The sequence below is a fragment of the Bos indicus x Bos taurus genome, chromosome 23, assembly GCF_003369695.1.
Source record: "Bos indicus x Bos taurus breed Angus x Brahman F1 hybrid chromosome 23, Bos_hybrid_MaternalHap_v2.0, whole genome shotgun sequence".
NCBI classification, from domain to species: Eukaryota; Metazoa; Chordata; class Mammalia; order Artiodactyla; family Bovidae; genus Bos; species Bos indicus x Bos taurus.
The window spans coordinates 17,720,756-17,741,354 of NC_040098.1; the positions used below are offsets into that span (position 1 = coordinate 17,720,756).

The 20,599-nt window shown below is 56.4% G+C and overlaps 2 protein-coding genes across 2 annotated transcripts; both read right to left on the reverse strand.

Moving 5' to 3' along the window:
- CUL7 (cullin 7) lies at positions 1-15,914 on the reverse strand. The gene is made up of 26 exons (XM_027524562.1): positions 15,557-15,914; positions 14,119-14,706; positions 13,536-13,687; positions 12,905-13,402; positions 12,042-12,183; positions 11,752-11,948; positions 11,287-11,515; positions 10,271-10,508; positions 10,068-10,173; positions 8,346-8,573; positions 7,980-8,070; positions 7,705-7,876; positions 7,421-7,526; positions 7,023-7,118; positions 6,713-6,888; positions 6,471-6,604; positions 5,971-6,153; positions 5,636-5,742; positions 5,362-5,544; positions 3,745-3,905; positions 3,365-3,581; positions 2,954-3,254; positions 2,130-2,275; positions 1,880-2,006; positions 1,586-1,791; positions 1-1,297 (listed from the first exon to the last, which is right to left on the reverse strand). The coding sequence occupies exons 2-26, from the start codon at positions 14,696-14,698 to the stop codon at positions 974-976; spliced, it is 5,100 nt and encodes a 1,699-aa protein (XP_027380363.1). The 5' UTR covers positions 14,699-14,706; positions 15,557-15,914; the 3' UTR covers positions 1-973.
- A 349-nt stretch (positions 15,915-16,263) lies between these two features.
- MRPL2 (mitochondrial ribosomal protein L2) lies at positions 16,264-20,509 on the reverse strand. The gene is made up of 7 exons (XM_027524574.1): positions 20,296-20,509; positions 18,517-18,685; positions 17,625-17,766; positions 17,400-17,515; positions 17,214-17,324; positions 16,863-16,936; positions 16,264-16,519 (listed from the first exon to the last, which is right to left on the reverse strand). Exons 1-7 carry the CDS (start codon positions 20,389-20,391, stop codon positions 16,307-16,309), a joined length of 921 nt encoding a protein of 306 aa, XP_027380375.1. The 5' UTR covers positions 20,392-20,509; the 3' UTR covers positions 16,264-16,306.
- Positions 20,510-20,599: the final 90 nt, after the last annotated feature.

Here is a 20,599-nt window from a genome sequence, read left to right on the forward strand (position 1 = left end):
TTAGTTTGGTTGGTTTTGGTTTTTATTAACAGCTTTATTGAGATACAATTCACATACCGTAGACTTTACTCATTTAAAGTGTTAAGAGTTCAGTGATTTTAAATATATTCACAGAATTGACCATCACCACAGTTTTTTAACATTTTCAACACCCCCAAAAGAAATGCCATACCTTGTAGCAGTTACTCCTCAGTTTTTCCCAATCCCCCCAACTACAGGCAACCACTAAACCACATTCTGTCTCTAACTGGCCAACTGGGGGACATGACTATAAATGGGATCATTATGTGGTCCTTGGTGTGCAAACCAGCTCAAGGGCTTTAAGGATCAGGGAAGCAAAAGTCAAAGCCTGGGAATGTTTGCCCTGCAGAGACGGAAAGTCCTGAGGGCAGGGAAGGCTACTGGTGTGCGGGAGTGCACAGGGGCAAGGAGGAGCCATGGGAGCTGCAGTTCCTTCTAACCCAGATCCTAGAGCTTCCAGGTAGAACATGTTAAGGTCCTGGGGGCCTGCAGTGGCCACAAGGGTCCTTTATCTCACCTTCCCTGTCAGCCTTAGCTCCAGAGGGCACAGTGTCCAATCAATTCCACAAACGAGAAAAGTAGATCCCTGCTTGATGATCTGCTGAAGTTGCAAGCCATCCAGCTAGTGGCGAGATGGGCTTGACTCTCCAGCCTGCCAGGTGAAAGCTCTTCTGACCACATACCCTTCAAGAAGGCTCATCCCTGGAGTACACTTAATTCCCCCAGCTGAGAGGAGGGTGCTCAGTCCCACACAGCCTGCCATCCTCACGCAAAGGACCCTGGCATGGCATGATTCAGCCTCAGAGCTGAGGGCTCCTGTCTCCTTTCAGCCAGGAAAGTCCCCACCCTTGGCAGACCCCTGGCAGTTACCACACAGGCCAAGTAATCAAACTCCTGCATTTTATTCTGTGGAAAGCCCCGGCCCTACCTAGCCCTGACCCTGTCTCCAGGGCTACCGGAAGGTAGAGAAGCTCTGGGTGCTTGTGCAGGAGGCATAGGGCACGCCCCGGGAGCGGATCTGCAGGGTGTGGAAGGTGAGGGGTGGGTTGGGGCCCAAGGAGCCTGGGTTCAGGGACTCAGTGTGAGGCTCCATGACAGTCATGGGAACCGCATAAGACAGCATGTGGGGCCGGTCGTCCTGGCGTCTCACCGTGCCCTTGCCCAGCAGGTGCAGGATGCAGGAGAGAACGTCAGCACTGCCGCAGGTGGACCCCCTGCCAAGGCTGCTGACCAGGCCCCTGGGGGGACACGGGCCCTTCTGCCAAGCCTCCAGCACCTGGTGTAGAGGGCCAAAGGGAAAAGAGGTCAGGGACGCCCAGCTTACCCCACCTCTAGCCCCCAGTCCAAGGACAGCGAGGCCCAACCTCACTTCTCACCCACCTACAGGGTCCACAGTGAGCCAAGACTTTGCATGGGGATCCACCTCCTCCTGGAGACTGCCCCCACCCCGCAGGGCCCCCACCTCCTCCTGGAGACTGCCCCCACCCCGCAGGGCCCCCACCTCCTCCTGGAGACTGCCCTCCAACTGACAAAGCCCCCTCACCCACCACCCACCCCAACCTACCAGGCAGACAAGCTGGTCGATGTGCAGCCCCTCGTCCCCATGGGCTTTGAGGATTCGGACAATGAGGCAGTTGAGAAGGTTCCGTCTCTTCTCCAAGTTCCGGCCCTCTTCGTCCTCAGCTTTCAGGTATGTCTGAGCTGGGATGAGCCACACATTGCCCCTCCGAGGCCTGGGTTCCTCACTGCTGTCTCGAATCTTGAGCAATCCTGAAATAAGCGCTGGTCACTTGGCAGGGGTCCCCCGAGGACACTGGCCCCAGCTCAGGACACAGGCCCCAGTGCCCTAAGTACAGACCTGCTGGGGTGTCCTTTGTCTCATCAAGGTCCAGGGGGCCCCTTGAGGAAGTCAGAGGCCCAACTGCCTGATTCAGCACATCTGGAGGGAGCCCCGAGAGTGCCAGCAGACTCTCCACAGAGACCGCCTTGGGAAGAAGAGGGAAGCATCAGGGCCTCCCAGGGTGAGGGGGCAGGGAAGAGAGAGGGTGGAGAGAAGAAAGAGGATGGACAGGTCGCGGGAGCAGGGAGGCGTGGGGGAGCTGGGCCACCTTCAGCTCGTTGAAATGCAGTAGCAGCCACATCTGCACGGTGGACACATGCAGCGTCTGGTCCCCGAACTGCAGCTCTGCCCGGCCCAGCCACGTCCACTGCAGTCGCCTTTGCGGGGCCCGCTCCAGGGCAGGGTAGGTCTGACCTGAGGAGTGTCAGGGAGGCGGCAGGAGTTGGGGAGTTGGAGAGGACGCGCTATCGCTGGAGTTTTGTCCTCACTAACCTCTGCAGAGCCTGGGGTCCAGCGTGTCTGGACACTGGCTCTTGGTCTGAGCTTCCAGAGCTTGGCCTTCCTTGAGTCTGCCTCCTGGGTCAGCCTCAGGTATCTGGGAGCCCACCCCGTGCCAGGCAGCTCATGATCAGTGCCTCCGAGGGGTTCTCCATTTTTTTAAGGGAGACAAAGCCACAAAGTGAGAAAGGACTGGGGCTCTCATCAAGTTGGAAACAATGTCTTGAAGCTGGTGGAGGAGCTCTCTGAGAGCAAGGTCTCAGTATCACCCACCTATTTCTCACTGCCCAGCCCAGGATCAGCCCCCAGTGGGGAGCTGAGGTTACGATGACTGACCAGGAACAGACACCCACCACCTTCTGTGGACCTCAGGTGCCTCCTGCCTCCATCCTTCCCACCATAAAGGAAGTCCCAGGTCATTATTTGAAAAATAGAAACAGCAAGAGTCCCGGGATCTGGTGCCCTTTCACCCCACCCCTACTCCAAACCTAAGCTCCAGTCTTTTCTCAAATCTACAGGCTGCCAGCCCCAGGTTATTTCCCAGCATCTCATCCTCTTCCCAGGTCCCCAGTTCCCTCAGCCCAAGCTGCTCACGCTTGTTGTAGAAGTTGGAGTATCGGTTCAAGGTGCCCCTCAGGTAGGCAGGCAGGCAGGTTCTGGGGTTGAGTGTGTGGCAGATGGAGGCGGTGGGCCAGCAGCGTGGCGACAGGACGAGCACAGACACTTCTGGCATCGCCCCTTCATAGTAGAGGTCCTCGCTCTCGTCCTCCTCCTCCTCCTCCTCCCCCGCCACGCCGGCTGCTGCTGCCGCCGCCACGGCCCCAGCTTCCAGCTCAGCTTCCTCCCCGGTCCCTCTCTCATGGCCCCTGCCACTGGCGCTGGCGTCACGGCTCACCTGAAGATGGAACACAGGGTGCCCCTAAGCCAGCCGGCTCCTCGGTCTGTCCCAAGCCTCTCTCTGCCTTCCTCTCTTCTTGCTACTTTAGTTCCCTCCCCCGCTCCCACCTGTATCTTCTTCTCTGTGTCCTCCAGCTTCAGGAGCTCCTGATCCAGCCGCTGGAGCTGGTATACGTGGAACTGGCGCTGCAGCTCCTCCGAGGTGCTCAGGCTCCGCAACATCTGCTGGGGGAGGCGGGTGGGGAAGCAGGGGCCGATCTGCTCCAGCACGGCCCCCTCCAGCCAGCTCGAGCCCACGCCCAGGAGACGGTCCGCCATGTAGTGCCTGCAGCGTGCACAGCCCAGGCCGAGCCTTGGTGAGGCTGCCTGGCAGGGCCTCCCACTCCGAGACTCCAGCCTACCCAGACCCCAGCCCCCCAGACCCCAAGGGCTTGCCTTGCCCATCATCCTGCCTCCCCCCACCTCCCACTCCCTCGGTCCACACTCACTGGTAGTAATGCTCAAAAGTGGTGGCTATCTCCAGGCCAGAGAAGATGAGGACGGTTTCCAGGCATCGCTGCAGTTGGGCCAGCATCTCCATTCCCCGGGCCCCACCAATCCGGCTGCCCTGGATCCGCTGGTCGATGTGTCGGGCAAACTGCTCACTCACCTGGGCAGTGGGAAAAGCACAGGAAAACCGTGAAGGAGGCGAGATCGGGTGTGTTCAGGGTGGTATGATCGTAGTCAGAAACTGAAGGAGAGAATGAAGCTGGTGAGTGGGAGCACAGGGAGGAGGAGGGTCTGAGGAAGGAAATATGAATGGCCAGCAGCTTTATCAACTGGTCAACAATTTTATAAAATTCATAAAATCATTAACAACTGTGTACATTAACAATTCTGGGACTTCCCTGATGGTCCAATGGTTAAGACTCCATGCTACCAATGCTGGGGGCCCGGGTTTATCCCACGTGCCACAACTAAGACGTGACACCCCCAAATAAATTCAGTAAAATAAAGAATGTTAAAAAAAAATACTAACAATGATAAACACAATTTTCACATTTAGCATGTCTGCTGCTGCTGCTAAGTCACTTCAGTCGTGTCCGACTCTGTGACCCCAGAGACGGCAGCCCACCAGGCTCCCCCGTCCCTGGGATTCTCCAGGCAAGAACACTGGAGTGGGTTGCCATTTCCTTCTCCAATGCATGAAAGCGAAAAGTGAAAGTGAAGTCACTCAGTGGTGTCCGACCCTCAGCGACCCCATGGACTGCAGCCCTCCAGGCTCCTCCGTCCATGGGATTCTCCAGGCAAGAGTACCGGAGTGGGGCGCCATTGCCTTCTCCTTAGCATGTCTAAAATCCAACAATAATAATTTAACACAAGGAGACAAGCACACAAGGCCACTGAGATAAAGTGAGTCACGTGAATTTTCCGATTTGTGAACTTGGAGGGAAGAGACTCCATCTATCTTCAGCTCTTATCACAGTGCCTGACACATATTAAGTATTAAAAGTGTTAGTTGGTCAGTCATGTCCAAGTCTTCGTGACCCCATGGACTGTAGCCCACTAGGTTCCTCTGTCCATGGGATTCAGCAGGCAGTAATACTGGAGTGGGTTAAGCACTTGTTAAATATTTTTGGAATAATAGGAATGGTGGAGGAAATTATAGTATATCCATTTGATGGACTCTATGCAAAAATTTGAGGACAAATAGCAACATGAAAATGACTTTTAATGTAAGGGTCAAAAGAAAACAGGATAAAGCATTTAGCTACTCGTGGGTAAAACTAAGTGAAATCAAGCACGCAAGTAGAAGAAGGTATGCAGAGAGACATTAGAATGGCACAAAGCAGGTCATTTTTTTCCTTTTATCTTTTTGTGTGTGTGTGAGATCTTAGTTCCTTGCCCAGGGATGGAATTTGGGCCCACAGCAGTGAAAGTACAGGGTCCTAACCATTGGGCAACCAGGGAATTCCCTTTTTTTTTTCTTTTTAGATTTCTGATAACATGGTCTATACCAAAACATGCTTCTTGCTGAGTGGGAACATAGCGGGTGGGCAACTCTGAGGAGGGGAAGAGAGAGTTTGAGGGGAGAGGTCCCAGGGGAGGGGACACAGGAGGCTTACGTGGGCAGCTCTGAGGAAAGGCAGCTTCAGCAGGGCACCAGCACAGCCATTCTGCAGCGCCAGCAAAAAGGCTGCCCGTGGCCCAAACAGCTCGGAGCTCGCCTTCTGCAGATTACTGAAGTGTTCGCAGTAGCGGGGCACAAAGTCATCATCCCGCCAGCGTGAGGTCAGAAAGCTGTGCACCTGGAGAGTGGGAGGTGGCAGCGTGATGGCAACCCAACACACCAGGGGCACAGCTCCGCCGGCCCGCCCCGTCCGGCCCGCCTCGGCCCACCTGCTCCTCCACCACCGCCCGCCAGCAGCGCGTCAGGTTTCTCATGATGCTGCTGGGAAGCCCCCGGGTGGCCAGGGAGCTCCAGTCGTGGCTTCTGTTTCTGCCCTCTGTGGACACAGGGGAAGGGGCAGAGGAAGGGCAGGGGAAGCCCCTCAGCTCCTGGGTCCCCCATTCAGTGGTGAGCCCAGGGGATCTTTCCAGACACACTGCCCACCGAAATGATGCTCCCCGGTGGGGGTGACACAAACCAGGAGGCGAGCAGCAGGCTGAGCATGCAGGGAGGGGACAGTGAGGAAGGAGACGCCCCCACCCCCAAGCCAGCTCCCAGCACTCACTGGGCCGAGGCGTGGCCGCCACCGAGGGGGGCGCTTCGCAGGGCTCCACGTGCACCAGCAGGTGGGTGAGGCGGCGCACCCGGGAGGAGAATGCTGCCGCGCGGCTCTGCGGGTTGTGGGCAGCCTCTCGACACTCCAGGTACTGGTCCAACAGCCAGCCCAGTGGGCTGACGCCTTCTTCATCTGGAGGTGGGAAGAACAAGCTAAGGCAGGGCGAGTGTGCAGAGCCTGCCGAGGAGGCTGGCCTGGATGGGCGTGCAGAGGAAGAGCAGTGGACCGCATGGGAGGGGAGGGAGCAAGGGCCCTCCTGACTGCGTGGGGTCAGCTGACACTGGGACACGTGGAAAGGAGGCGCCCCTGGGCTGTGAGAAGCGGGGGGCTTGGGGAGGCCGAATAAATTTCAGGTGCCAAATGGGCCAAAGGCGTCACCCAGGGAAGAGCAAGAAGGGGCTGGTGCGTGGGGCTGAGTGTCAGGATGGTGAATGGGCCGGGCCGGTTACCAGGGCAGGTGATGTTCTGCACCAGGGGGCTGACCAGGGCCTCCCAGCAGGTCTTGCCCAGTGCCTGGGCGGCCTCTTCGTCAGGGAGGAAGCGACTGGCAAAGTTCTGCTCGTGGCGTAGGGCCCCGTTGAGTCTGGGAAGGGGAGCGGGTAGGAAGGTGTTGGGGGCTACAGGCCCAAGTCCACCAGCCTGAGACTGCAGGCTACCCCTCAGGCACACAGGCGCGCCTGTGCTCGCACACCTGGAGCTCAGGTGCAGGAGCCCTCTGCGGTCCTCTGCGATGTCCTGGCTCCAAGCCTGTGCCCGGACCATGTAGAAGAGGCGCGTGTGGCGGCACAGCTGCTCCCGGAACACCGGCCAGAAGGTGGGCTTGGGGCCCAGGACCTCCAAGCCCCGAATGCGCGTGTCAATGCCGCCCTGCAACGCACATAGGCCTGTTTCCCCCGGCCCCACACACTCCTCAGGACGGGCTGGAGTGCTGGTCCAAGAACTACAAGTCACAGTGCAGAGCGTGGGGCCCACGGCCCCCACCCCATGTCCCCTAGCCCCACCTGCTGGCAGCGCTTTATGCGGATCTGGATGACGGGCCAGACGCGGCTCAGGTTCTCCAGGAGGACCACTCGGCTGGCGGAGGGCATCACATTCACCTGGTGGGGTGGGGGCAAGCAGAGAGCATGGTCACTGCCCGTTGTGTGGATGGGAGTGCTGAAGGCACCCAGTCTGTTCCTGTTCCCTGCTGTCCCTCCTTCCCCCAGCCCTAGGGTGCATGGGGTCCTGACGGAAGGGATCCTAATACCACCCTCACCGCTCGGGGCCTGATGCCATCACAGGGGTGCAGGGGCGGACTTCATCTTCTATGGGGTTCAAGAGGGAGGAACACGGGCTTTTAGGGATCTGGGTAGGAGGGTTGATCCCGTGAGGGGTGGCCAAACGGCACAAGGGGCCCTACCGAGTTGAGTTCCGTGTTAAGGGAGGTGGCGCTGTCGCCCCCGAACACCACCACCCTGGCGGGCATGTAGCTCAAGTCCTCGCTAGCCACCAGCAGAGCCAGCTGCCTGGGAGGGATGAGGGCAGAGGAACCAGTCAGCACCAGATTCAGTCACGTCCCCACAGACACAGCCAGGGGGACCTTTTGGTCACGTTCAGGGGGACGGGGGCCCTCCCCAAGACCAACAGCAGGGAAGTCACGAGAAGGCGAGGGTGTGTGCCAGGCGCAGGCCTGGGGCGCGCTACCTGATGAGGATGCCCTGCTGCATGTGCAGGGTGATGCGGTGGGAGCCGGCGCTGCCGTTGGACTCCCAGTAGGTCTTGGGGTTGCGGTCCGTCAGCTTGCTGGCCCGGTGCGGGTTGGACGACACCTCCACCTTCTCCCAGCACTTGTCCTCCTTCACCTCCATGCTGGAGCCTGCAGGCACGCGGGAAGGGGTGGTGGTCACAGCCTGGCAGATGCAGGGGGGAAAACACTTGGAGGTGTGGAGACTCGGGGTGGTGAGGGTACACGCACGAACCCTGGCACAGGTATCTGAGGAACACATCGAAGAAGGGGATGTTGATGGGGCGGTGGGTTCGTCTGTGGTCTTCGATCTGGCCCAGCACCATCTGCAGCCGGGACATGGAGAGAAAGGGTGCGGGGAGGGGGCAGGGACACGGAGACACGGGTGGAGGAAAAACCCAGCAGCTGTGGGACCACTTCCATGCCACTGGCAGAGCAGGGTCAGCGAGCCAAGAGGGGCCGAGAACCAACGCCCCCCCAGGTTCACTAGACTCACCTGCCTTCCAGCTTCAGAAACACACACCCCTTCCCCTGCCACCGCTAGGGTTTCATACTCTCACCCAGCTGTGAACCACTAGTGTCCCCTGACCTTCCCCCTGACCTGGATACAGCCTCCCAGGATGTTGGTGGTGAGCTTCCGGTAGAGGTGGGCATGCTTCTCGCACTTGAACACCATGTCCCGCAGCTCCTGAGCCAGCTCCAGCTTTCCCAGGTGCTTCTCCAGGGCCTTGGAGATGGCATCCCGGGCTCCCAGCTGATTGAGCACCACAGCATAGTCCCTGCTCACGGAGGCCAGGCGGTGCAGGAAGAGGATCAGCTCCTGGAGCACCTGGGATGAGCGTGGGGGCGGTGAATAAAGGGGATGGACCACAAGGCATCTTCAGCAGTGCTGACTACACACCTACTGTGTGCCGGGCTACTGCGGTGAACACAGAGTGAGGAAGTGAAGAGACAGGGATGGGGCTTCCCACAGAATCCGCCTGCCAATGCAGGGGACACAGGTTCAACCCCTGGTCCAGGAAGATCCCCCATGCCTCGGGACAGCTAAGCCCAGGCGCCACAACTACTGAGGCCGAGCTCTAGAACCCGTGAGCTGCAACTACCGAAGTCCACACACCTAGAGTTTGTGTTGCACAACGAGAGAAGTCATCGCAATGAGAAGCCCACGCACCACAACAAAGAGCAGCTCTCACGTGCCACAACTAGAGAGAGCCCACGCGCAGCCACAGAGACCCAGAGTGGTCTTAAGTAATACGCAAATTAATAAAAAGAAAATAAGCAGCTTGAAAACTCAGCATTAAAAGAGAGAGAGACAGGGATGGGGAGGCGTGAGGGCTTGGTGAAGTTGGAGAACCAAACAAACTGCAATGGGAAAGCCAAGAGGTGCCCTGGACCTGGGGTTGTGGGCCACTGACTACGCTGCCAACAGGTGTCGGGGGCATCTCTGGTTGTTTCTTCTCAGGCCCAGCTGTCCCAGAACCAGCTGTGGGGCTGGGTTTTGAGATGCTCAGGCCTCAAGCAGAGACACCTGAGGGCAAGGAGGGGGCCAAGAGGGAGCAGATGTGTGTAAGCCCACCACAGCGCTAAAACCTGGGGAGCAGCCAAAGGTGTGTGCTGCAAACATGCACTGCCTCCAGGACTCCAGTTCTCTGACCCCTTCCCAAGCCTTCAGTGCCCAGGAGCGCTCCAGGGCAGGCGGCTGTGATGGCCCCCACCCCCACCCCGCCTCCTTCACTCCCCTTTCCTCCACAGGCTCAGCCAGACAGGAGCCACTGAGGCTCTTCTTTGTTGTTGGATTTTGGGGGGCATTCATTTTTTTTTTTTTTTGGCTATGCCCCAGCATAGGGGATCTTAGTTCCCTAACCAGAGATTGAACCAGTGCCTCTTGTAGGGGAAGCACTACCTGAGCAAGTCTCCACTGAGGCTCTTAATGTAACATAAATATAACCTTTTATGTAACAAAAAGAGATGGCAAATAAGATCACTTCTGGGCTTGTTTATCTAAGGAAACACAGGAAAGATACATAAATGAATACAAGTGGTTACCAAAAAGGGGCATGTTGGGGGGCACTGGGAAAACGGGACTCAGGTGGGAGTGAGAATTTTCAGTTTATACCTTGTTACACTGCTCTCATTTGTGAACTCTGAACAGTATGACCTTTTTAAAATATATATATAATTCAGTTTCAAACACAAAACCCAAACCAAGAGCACAAAGGCTCCATGGTGCCCCCCCACCCAGGGTGGGGTAGGATGTCTGCCTTGCCAGAAGCTACCTGGCCTCCTCCCCACTCAGTATCTCCCCAGGGCAGGGTAGGGGTACCTCTCGGTCAGTGTTTGGGGACCGCAGGCAGGCCATGCAGGCGTCCATGGCTTCATGCCAGGGGAGCAGCAGTGCCTCAGGGAAATCCACCAGCTGCATCAGGATTCTGGGGAGCGTGGGGGCGGGGCGGGAGGAGAGAGATTCGCAGTCAGGCTCAGAGACCCTTCTGCCCCGCCCCGCCCCGCCCCACCGCACCCCCTCACCTCAGAACGGCCAGGTGCAGGGGCTTGTTGGTGGCAGGAGTGTCGAGGCTCCGCATGAGCACGAGGAAGGGCTGGGGCTGCCGCTGCAGCTGCAGGAGGAGGGGCTTGGCCTCTCCCTGCTGGGGCCCCTCTGAGCGGAACGCTTCCTCCAGATCCAGGAAGATTTTCCCAGCCGGACCGAAACCCTCTGCCAGACGCTGCAGTGGCGTGTTGGAGCCCTGAGTTGGGGCTTCTTTTGCTACAGGAGAGGGGAAGTCACAAGAGTTGGCCACTGTTAGTGACGGGAAAGGTCGGAAAAGGAGAGACACATTCGTAACTCTCCTGTTACTCTTCTCCTAAAAATGTTTTTGATTTTTTTGTTCCCCCTAAAAGTTAGGTTCTGGGGATCTCAGAGCTCTTAATGACAGCTTCATGACAAACTTTTCATTTTGTTTTCTTAAAATAGCAAGGGAGAGACTTCCCCAGCAGTCTAGCTCTGTGCTTCCATTGTAGAGGGCTGGGTTTGGTCTCTGGACAGGGAACTAAAATCTCAAAAGTTGCGAGGTGAGGGCCCCCTTCCAAAATAAAGCAGCAGAGCTTCCTATCTGCAAACAGAAGAGCATTTTCCAGAAGCATGCAATAATCTGTTTTTCCCTCCAGCAGAAAAAATTCAACGTGAGGACTTCCAGGGCTTCAAAATCTCTTGCGATGTTTGTGCTGTTTGGCTGTGCCTCTCACCTTGCAGGATCTTAGTTCCCCGACCAGGGATCAAACCCAGGCCACTGCAGTGAAAGTGTCAAGTCTTAATCACTGGACCGCCAGGGAACTCCCGCAACGTTCTAACCTTACATCCTCCTTCATTCTTTGGAGAGAGCACAACGTCTGCTTCTCCATTCACTGCTAATCTCAACATTTCAGACTCTTCCTAAAGTGCCATCGGTCTCAAGACAGGATTGCACAAAACCCAGCACAGACGTCTCTCCTGGGCTAACGCCCTTGGGCCACTATGCAGAGCTGCTGTCCATGCGGCACCCCACCTTCCACTCTGGCCGCGTCAGCTGATTCCTGAGGCTGGGCCCAGGCTTCCAGCAGGGACGGGTGGGCCAGCTGCCCTGCCAGGGCCTCGGGCCCATACTTCCTGTAGACGCGGCAGTTGAGCAGGTCCCTGAGGGCGCTGTCGTCGAGTCGCTGTGGCAGAGCCAGCAGCAGGTCTTGGGCCAACTCCGTGGGCACGGCCAGTTCAGCCAGGATCTCGTCATCCAGAACCTGCCATCAGGGGAAACGCTCTCGCTGCAGGTGGCTCTACCCGCCCGCACAGGCGCTTGCCAGGAGACGGGTTCTCTGCATGCGCCTTCTCCACCCCGAACCTCTCATGGCAGGCTCCTCCCAAACAGTTTGCCAACCCCAAACATCCTAGACTCCTCCCCTGAAGCCCCTTACGCTGTCAGCCTCTGCTTCCCATCCCCAGCCTTCCACACCCCCCTAACACAGTCCGGCTCTACCTCCCCGTCCAGGTTCTCCTGAAGGATCTGGAGAACCTCCTGATGGTCAGGGCCGTCCAGCTTCTTGATGAAGAAGAGGAGCTCCCACCACTCGGCCTGAGTCAGGTGTTCACTCTCCTCAGTGTCCTCGTCCTCAGGCCACACGTAGGGCACAGCATAGAGCTCGGTCATGGGCTTCCAGCGCCAGGATGGCAGGGCTGTGGAAATGGGCCACAGGGCGCAGAGATGTCGCTGCCCGCCCCCACCTGACCACTGCTCCAAGCTGACCCCGGCTTCCTCTCTGGGCTCACCTGTGCCCACGGCTGCACTGACCGCTGCCCCCTGGTACTCATCAGCAGCCTCAACCATGTTCTCGATGTCTTCCTCAAAGCCCAGAATCTCCAGCATGTGCCAGTGCACCCAATAGGTGCGGCCTGTTGACTCCCACAGCACCTGGGGGAAACGGGAAAAATAGGGAAGGGGCCAAGAGGTTACCTAGTGACTGGCTATGACCTGATGATGAATGTGGACCCACAGCCCTCAGGGTGACCACCTGGCCAGGTTTGGAAAAACCTCCAAAGAGCAGAACACACGGTATATGGAGAAGCCACGTGAGCACGTAAAGGATGTCTTCTCTAAACGGGAACATCTTTCTTCTCTCCTATCCTTGGTGGCTTTTTTTTTTTTTTTTAGTATTTATTTATTTGGCTGCCCTGGGTCTTAGTTCTGGCATGTAAGATCTTCGATCTTCATTGCAGCATGTGGGAGCTTAGTTGCAGAGAGTGGGATCTAATTCCTAGACCAGGAATCAAATTGGGGCCCCCTGCATTGGGAACATGGTCTTCATCACTGGACCACCAGGGAAGTCCCTATTCTTGGCAGCTTATGCCCCTATACTTCCTCCTGGCCTTAACCACAGTCTTGCTGAACTTGACCTTTGGAACGGTCTCATTGTTACCAGGTTCTTCGTGGGAGTCTCCCTGACCTCAGAGTCTTCTACAGACAAATTTTCTCAGCCCTCCAAATGGCTCCTCTCTCAATCGCTGACTCCCTTTTACCCTCCCAAGCTTACTGAGGGTTTTCACTGTGAGTAGCATGCTGGAGCCCCCAGCATGAAGCGTGAAGCCCCAGTGATGCCCCACGCAGACAGACCCCCAGCGGTGGCCCTCCTCACCTGCACAGGGGGCACGCCATTGTTGCTCTGCCGGAACTCGCCCTCGTCGCCCGCGCTGATCTCCTCGTAGTCATCCAGCATCCGCACTCGCATGCCCGGCTGCAGCGCATCCCGCACATACAAGGCATAGGTATTACCACTTGCAAACTCAGAGCGAGGTCGAAACCTCCTTGACCTCCTGCGGGAAGGCAAGGCCTGGGCAGGTGGGAGCCCTGGGCCCTCATCCACCAGCTGGGGCTGGAAGATGGAACCGGAGGGCTGTCCCGAGGGCCCCTGTCTGCTCCAGACCTGGTCCCAGCGCATGGCCTGCACCAGCTCTGAGATCAGCGTGCCCATGGCCATGCTGAACTCCAGCTCCAGGCGACCCCTCTCCCCACTCAGCTCCTCAGGAGTGGAGTTCGGGGCTCCTGGTTCCGCAGCAGTGTCATTCAACTGATCCAGGAGGAAGGTGACATGCAAATAGCGCTTCACCAGGGAGAAGAGCAGCCTTCCTGGGACCTGCAGGACACAAACTCTGGTCTACACTTACCTTGTTCCAGCTTTCTCTCCACACTGTCCTCTGAGGGCAGGTGCAAAGGCCTGGTCCCCAGGTTTTGTCCACAGCTCCCTCCCAATACTCCCCACAGAATACCTGTGGCAGCTGAATGCCCTCAAAAGACATCGGGTGTTCAGAGAGCGTGGCCTGTGCAAACAGTGCCAGCAGAGCACAGCGGCTGTCAAAATCCAGGTGTTTCTCAATGGCCTCTTGCTGGCTTAGTGAGAAAAGGATCTGGGTCCGGGTCCCTGGAACCCACGTTCCAATCAGTAACAGCTCCTAACCTCATCCTTCCCAGACCCCTCTTGTGGACCCTTTACTCTTAGTTCACACCTTTTGCTGTCACACAGCAGAATGACACGATTTGCTGCTTTGCTCCAAAAGCCAAAGCTTACTATATTATTCTACCTTATTACTGCCTCATCTGCAAAAATTTAAGTCTAAACTCTTCCTCCGCCTAGGAAAACAGTTAATAGGAGGTTCTTGAAGATTCAGTCTTCCCTTTCTGCAGAGATGTCCACACTCACCTTCCCACCTCCCTCCCTGCAATGCGAAGAGAAAGGTCACAGAATCATTTACATACTGCTGAGATCAGAGGCGCCTATCATAGGGCCCTGTGAGATGTTAAGCTGACCCAGCCCCTCTCCAGCTCCCCTTTCCTCCCCACGCTGCCCCTCACCAGCATCATGGGAGGCCAGGGCTTGAATCATCCGGCCCGCGCTCCAGCGAATCTGATAATCGGGACTGCTAAGCATGTGCATGAGCAAGTCCAGGACCCTTGGGTCTTTGAAGACCCCGGTGAGGGGCTCAATGCTGGCGTAGGCGCTGAGCACGTGGACAGTGTGGAGCAGAGGAGCGGGAGGAATGGTGCCCACACATTCCTCCAGCTGCCGAAGCGCCCTCTGAATCAGAGACTTCACGTCGGTTTCCATCTCCCCCAGCACGGATTTGTCCAGCGCTCCAGCCTCTCCTGCTGTCTCCTGGGAGGGCCCGATGACCTGGCCGTCCTCGCCCAGCATCTTGTGGCAGTTGGCATAGATTTCGTCATTGGACATCCATAGCAGGATGTGCTCAGCCTTGCAGTCCACGTGGTTGGAGCCCCCTTCCCCGTCATCCCCACGCCGGAGGATGAGCCAGCGGATCTGGTACTCAGGATGCCCATCATGGCCCACTCGCTGGCGGATCAGCTCGTCTGGATAAGCGTGCAAGCCGGGCCCCAGGGGCACCCTGAATTCCCTGTAACGGAGTTCCCCCACCATCTTGGCACCTGGCAACACAAGGGAAAGAGAACAGGCAAGCTAGAGTGAGAAGTCAGAAAATCAAGGACATCCAGGAGTTGGGACAGCAAATATGGCAACAGCTGTCAGGCTGGGTGGGGTGAAGCAGGGTCCAGGAGTTGCCTGCTCTAGGCTGGGTGGGGCCAGGCCTAAACAGAGAATACCCGGGAGTTTGTTCTGAAAGAACTCAAAATTGGCGGGCTAAAAGGAGAGTCCAAGGCCCGGAGTGCAGCATGGAGGGAGCTCCTTTGGAGCAGTGGGGAGGGGACAGTGGGGGCAGGGAAGCCTTGGAATTAAAGTGAATCCCAGGGCCCTGGACAGGCGGCAGCGGACCTGGGAAGGGGGTATGTGATGCCCAGAGGGATGTGTGTTTTGGGGTGTTGAGGATCGAGAACAGAGTGTGTATGCAAAGGGGTGGTAGTAGCTCTAATGGCTGAAGCACGGGAGAGTCTGCAGGAACAAGAGATCCCGAGATCTGGTGATGGAGCGAGGGCGCAGGGCCCGACGGGCTGGGAGGAGGGGCTGGTGGGCTGAAGGCACCCAAGGCTAGAGGCACTGGAGCATCAAGGTCGGTGGGGGCGACGTGAGGACCCGAACAGTGTGCACAGGAGAACTGATGGGTGAGGGGCGCGCGGTTTCGGGGGACCAGGATGGAAGGCCGAAGAAACCAGGGGCGCGCGGCAAGGTCCGGGGGTAGGGGGCTAGGCCAAAGAAACCAGGATTCCGAGGCGCAGCGGGATGGGGGACTCGAAGCCCGGGGGTGGGGGGCTGGGGGTGAGTGGGCGGAAGGAAACCCTGGCTCGGAGCGGGGGGGGGGCGCCGCGGCGGGGCTCGGGCCACCTCAGAAGTCGATGGGGGTCCCAACGCGAGGCCTGTCCTTCGCCGAGCTAGGAACGCGGCACAGACGATGGCGGCGGCGCTGGCGGAGATTTGGGCTCCGCCTGGGCCCCCCGAAGGGGTCGAGGCGGAGAGGCGGGAGGGGGCGTGTCTCCGCAGGCCTGGAGGCCGCAGGGGGCGTGGCGCGCGGGCCCGAGCCCCCGGGGGCCCTGGCGGCCGTCAGCGCCCCACCCGCGCGCAGGTCCGCGGCCTCCCGGGCCCGAAAGGGCGGGGCCCGTCCCCCACCCGCCCGCCTCTGGGAGCCCGGCCGCCCGCCTGCCCCGAGCCACCGCTCATTTCCGCCGAGCAGGGCGGAACACTGGGGGCCCCTGGGGAGCGCCGGGGCGGAGCCGCCGGTGCCACCTCGGCGACGCACGGCGCCTCCTCTCCGGCGCCGCCCTTTCCTCTTCCTTTTGGTCCCCCTCCTTCTGCCACCGGAAGTACCTGCCCCTCTAACCAAAGTCAGAACTGGAAACGACTTTGGAGGTCATTTACTCCCTCTCCGTGACATATAGTGGGATTGAGGCCAGGGGGCGGCTGGAAGTGAGAAGGGGGGCCGGCCCCAGTCCTCGCCCTATATTTTCCTTTCTCCTCCCCCAACGGTTGTTCACTTCCGTCCCCTCCAACACCTGTCCAGTAATGTACCATCCTCCCCAGAAAAACCAGAAACGTTAAAAAAAAAAATAGGGGCCATTTTATTAGAGTCCAGGAATATCAGTTTTGGGCAGCAGCTGAGGGCAGCTTCACGTAACTCTTCATGGGGGGCAGCGGCCGGATCTTTCGGCCTGCCCAGCCCCCCTTGCGGTGCCATCGCCCACTGTTCGGCCTCTTTCCCAGCCAGCGGTTCCGCCCAGCCTTGCCGATGACCCGTTTGTTGTGGTCAACGTTGGAGACTCGGCCCACTGTGGCTGTGCACGTCTCCAGCACCTGATGCAGAGAGCAGATGGAGGGGAATGCACCATGCGGGGAAAGAACCTGACACGTTGAGGGTAGGGACTCTGGGGAACTTCTCAAACTCAAGGAGAGAAAGGGAGAAAATACGGGAAAAGTACAACATAACTGAACCCGAATGCAGGTCCTACAGTAGTTGAGAATGAAAGGCACTGCTCCCTACTGCCAGCCCGACAAGGCACACCTGGTCACATGGCAAAAAGGACAGATCTAGCTCCAGGCACTTCCCAACATAAAACACCTGGGAGCTATCCTGGACAGGTAAGGTACATTCCAAAAAATTCCTCCTGTACTGACCCCTCCCACCCCCACCACGCACCTGCATCTGCCTCTTAGAGGGCAGCTGGATAATGGCTGTCCCGTTCACCTTCCGTAGCAGCACGCCACAGGTCCCTGGGGAAGGGAAGAAACAGCTGCGACCCTCCACAAAGCAGGAGGTGGGAGCCACCACCCCACACACTGCCCTTGCTTTCCCTTTGAGGAGTAGAAACAGTGAAGCAGGAGGCATATGTGGTTTTAGGTCAAAAACACAACCACCTCTTCAGCCTTGTTTTCCCTCTTTTTCTCTGCCAGTGGACGAGATGTGGGCCCATGGGTTCAGAGAGCTGCAACCTCAAGTACCCCCTGGCCTTTCAAACTGTAAGATCCCAACAAGTTCCTTTCTTCATACCGGCAGCTCGGATATACTGGGCCCCGCGGCCTGGCTCACTCTCCACATTGTTGATGAGGGTCCCCACTGGCAAGGCCCCAAGAGGATGGGCGTCCCCTTCCCGAGCAGCAACTAAAAGACAGAATTTCGTCAGCACCAGCACCCTTGAGCCTCTCAGCCCACACACATCTGGTGGCCATCACTCACCTGCCATTCGGCCTATGTGGTCAGAGTTCAGGATTGTGTCTCCAGCCTTCATGTTTTCTGTGGCAATGATCCAGCGTTTCCGGTTGCCCCCAGCAACCAGAGCTATGTCTGCTGACCTGTGCAGAGTGAGGGACAGGTAAGCAAACCACCTAGGCAGCCTCACATCTCCTGAAAAGCCACAGAGCAGTCAGCCAGCCACACCACCACTTCACATCCCAAACTTGCCTACAGGGATCATAGCGGACAACTATGACCTTCTCCTCAAAGGGTCCTGGCTTGGATTCCTGCTCGGGCCGGAACCGCAGAAAGTCAATCATTCGATAACGCTGCTTGTGGCCCCCGCCAATACCATGCACCTGGATACGGCCTGTGGTCAGGATAGCACAGGATCATGACCAGGTCAGATGAGTCAGTTCCCAACACTGGGAACAGACACATCCTAGGCAGAGGGCAGTGCTTTCCCAACATTACAACACAAGCAGAAAATGATTAAAATTTGCATAGCACAATGGGGTAAGTGGGAGTGAACACCCACGTGGAACCTGGTAAAAACACAATTACAGGGGGTGCTTCCCTGCTGGCTCAGTGGTAAAGAAGCTGCCTGCCAATGCAGGAGACAGGAGTTTGATCTCTGGTCTGGGAAGATGCCACATGCTATGGGGCAACTAAGCCTGTGTGCCACAACTATTGAGCCTGTGCTCTAGTGCCTGGGAACTGCCACTACTGAGCCCACATGCTTCAACTACTGAAGCTGGAGCGCCCTAGAGCCCGTGCTCCACAAGAAAAGCCAAGTGGCCCCAGCTTGCCACAAGCAGAGAAAAATCCTGAGCAGCAACAAAGATCCAGTACAGCCAAAAATACTTTTTGAAGGGTGTGCAGGAAAATGTCATGGAACTTCCTGAGTATGTCCAGTTTTCTTCCATTACCTACCTTTAGGAGCACCGGCTCTTTATGTTGTTTTCTATTCTATTCTCTCACTCTTACACACATACTACATGCAGGAGGAGTCCAATAAATGCTTTTTAACTACATTCCTCTGCCTGTATCAAAATACAGGCCAAGGGTCCTACCATGTTTTTGCTCTTTACTGCTGAAATCTTCTTGCCCTTGTTCTTACCTGTGTGGTTTCGGCCCCCAGACTTCCTCATCTTTACTGGCATAGTGGTATACTTCGTACGACTCTTCCAGGACACAAACTTAGCACTAAGGGCCACAGAGGTAAGGAGTGGGCGGCTGGGAAGCAACATCGACGCAGAGGGCAGCTGAAGGAGGACATTGTTTGTCACCTAGAAATAAACAGAAATCTTTTTCACTTGAAAGCTAATTGAAGGAGAAGCCTCAGAGAGCCAAGGGAGAGGGCACAAAGTTTAGCTTGTGGCTTCCTTCCTCCTGGAAGCGTCCCAGACCAGCTACCCCAAAACTCTACCCTTCACAAATACCAGTTCAGAATGCTTATCTAGGTGCATGTGTGTTGATCACCTCTCCTCATCTGATCCTCTCACCTCTGAAGTATTTCTTCAGTGGAATGTTCTCCCCTTGGTGCATCTTCTTCCAAATTTGCCTCAAAACTCTCCTCTAAGAAACTTTTCCTTCCTTAAACAACTACCTTCTCCAGTGCTGGTTAATTCCTATATATCTATGTACCACCATCAGCACCAATGCCTTCTGCCCATTTTGCTGCATGTTTCTGAGAATTTTCCAAATATGAATGTAGGGGAGAGATCATTTATGTCTTGTTCCCTACTGTTTTCTCAGCATTTACACAGTAGGTTGGTTTGGTTTTGAATTTGAAGTACACATATGCCAAACTCTACCATCAGTCTGAAAGGTCCAGAGAGGGTAAGACTAACTTTCCTGTAATCACTAGTTACCCAGGTCAACAAATTGGCACTTGCCATGGGTGCTTGCCATCTACCTCTACAAGGATTAAATCATGTGCTGCGGCAGTTGCTGACCTCCAACACCCCCTGACGGAGCTCAGGATGGAGAGCAGAAATGAGGCACCTGTGTTCCCAAAAACCTGGCATGACAGATCTTCAGATAATTAGATATTCTTGGAAGCTGATTTTTATGAGCCCAATTCTTTTATCTCTTCTTATCGAGAAAAACACTAAAATTCTTCATGCTGACAACTGTTTCTCGTGACTAGCAGAAGCTTCACAAAACCAGCAGAAACATTTAAAAAAAAAAAACCTGTGCTTGATTGCAGCCCACTCCCCCTTTACCAAAATCACATACATACTGTCCTTCCCTTCTGCCTCTCTGGAGCAGTTTCTCAGAGCTATCTGGGGTGTCATCTCCTGGGCTGCAGTCCTCACATTTCCCCAAATAAAACAACTCTCATGACATGCATTTTTTTAAGTCGACACCCTTGGGAACTTTGTGATATCTTCATGTTAGTCTCCAATTCTCGGTTATCTTGACCTTAATTCCATAATCTCAGCAGTAACTCATCCTTAATGGTTATAATAATGGTTAAGAGTCCCGGCTCTGAAACCAGACTGCCTAGCTCCAATGGTTGGTGTATGACCTTGAACTACTGATGTATTCTCATATATAAACTGGGACTGATAATAACTGTAAATGGTTAAAAGGGATTCACTTATTTAAAACGTTTATTATGCTTGGCTTATAAGAAGACAATAAATGTAAGTTACTGAAACTTGTGCTTTTGTCTACAAATCACTTCACCTCCAATATCTCGTTTGAGGACTCCAGTGACCCTGTGAGATAGCAACACTTAGGAAGGAGAAAGCTGAGGCTGAGCGTGACTTATTAAAGGTCACGGGCCGATGTGACTCCTAATCAGACTCTCATCTCCCACCTCGATTCTCCTGGAGGCCCCTCTCCGGCAGCCGGAGTGGAAACAACTACATTCCCGGGTAAGATGGATTACCTGGGCGGCCGGGAGCAGGCTTGGGCCGGGGACGGCGGCAATCCGGGGGGTCAGGCTCAGTGAGCCAAGAGCGCGGGTCACTACCCGCAGGGCCATGAGTTTGGCCAGATTCGGGCGTGCTCAGGACGCCACCATCACCTTTAGCCTGGCCGCCTGGCGCTGCTGGATGACGCTAACAGGTCCCCCGTGCCGTCGCCCCAACATGACGTAAAAAGAGGCGGGCCGAGAACCCGACACAAAGCAAGACACACACCTCCTTTCCTTCCTGAGCATAGTATAGCCAATCCCGGAGCGACTCTTGGGT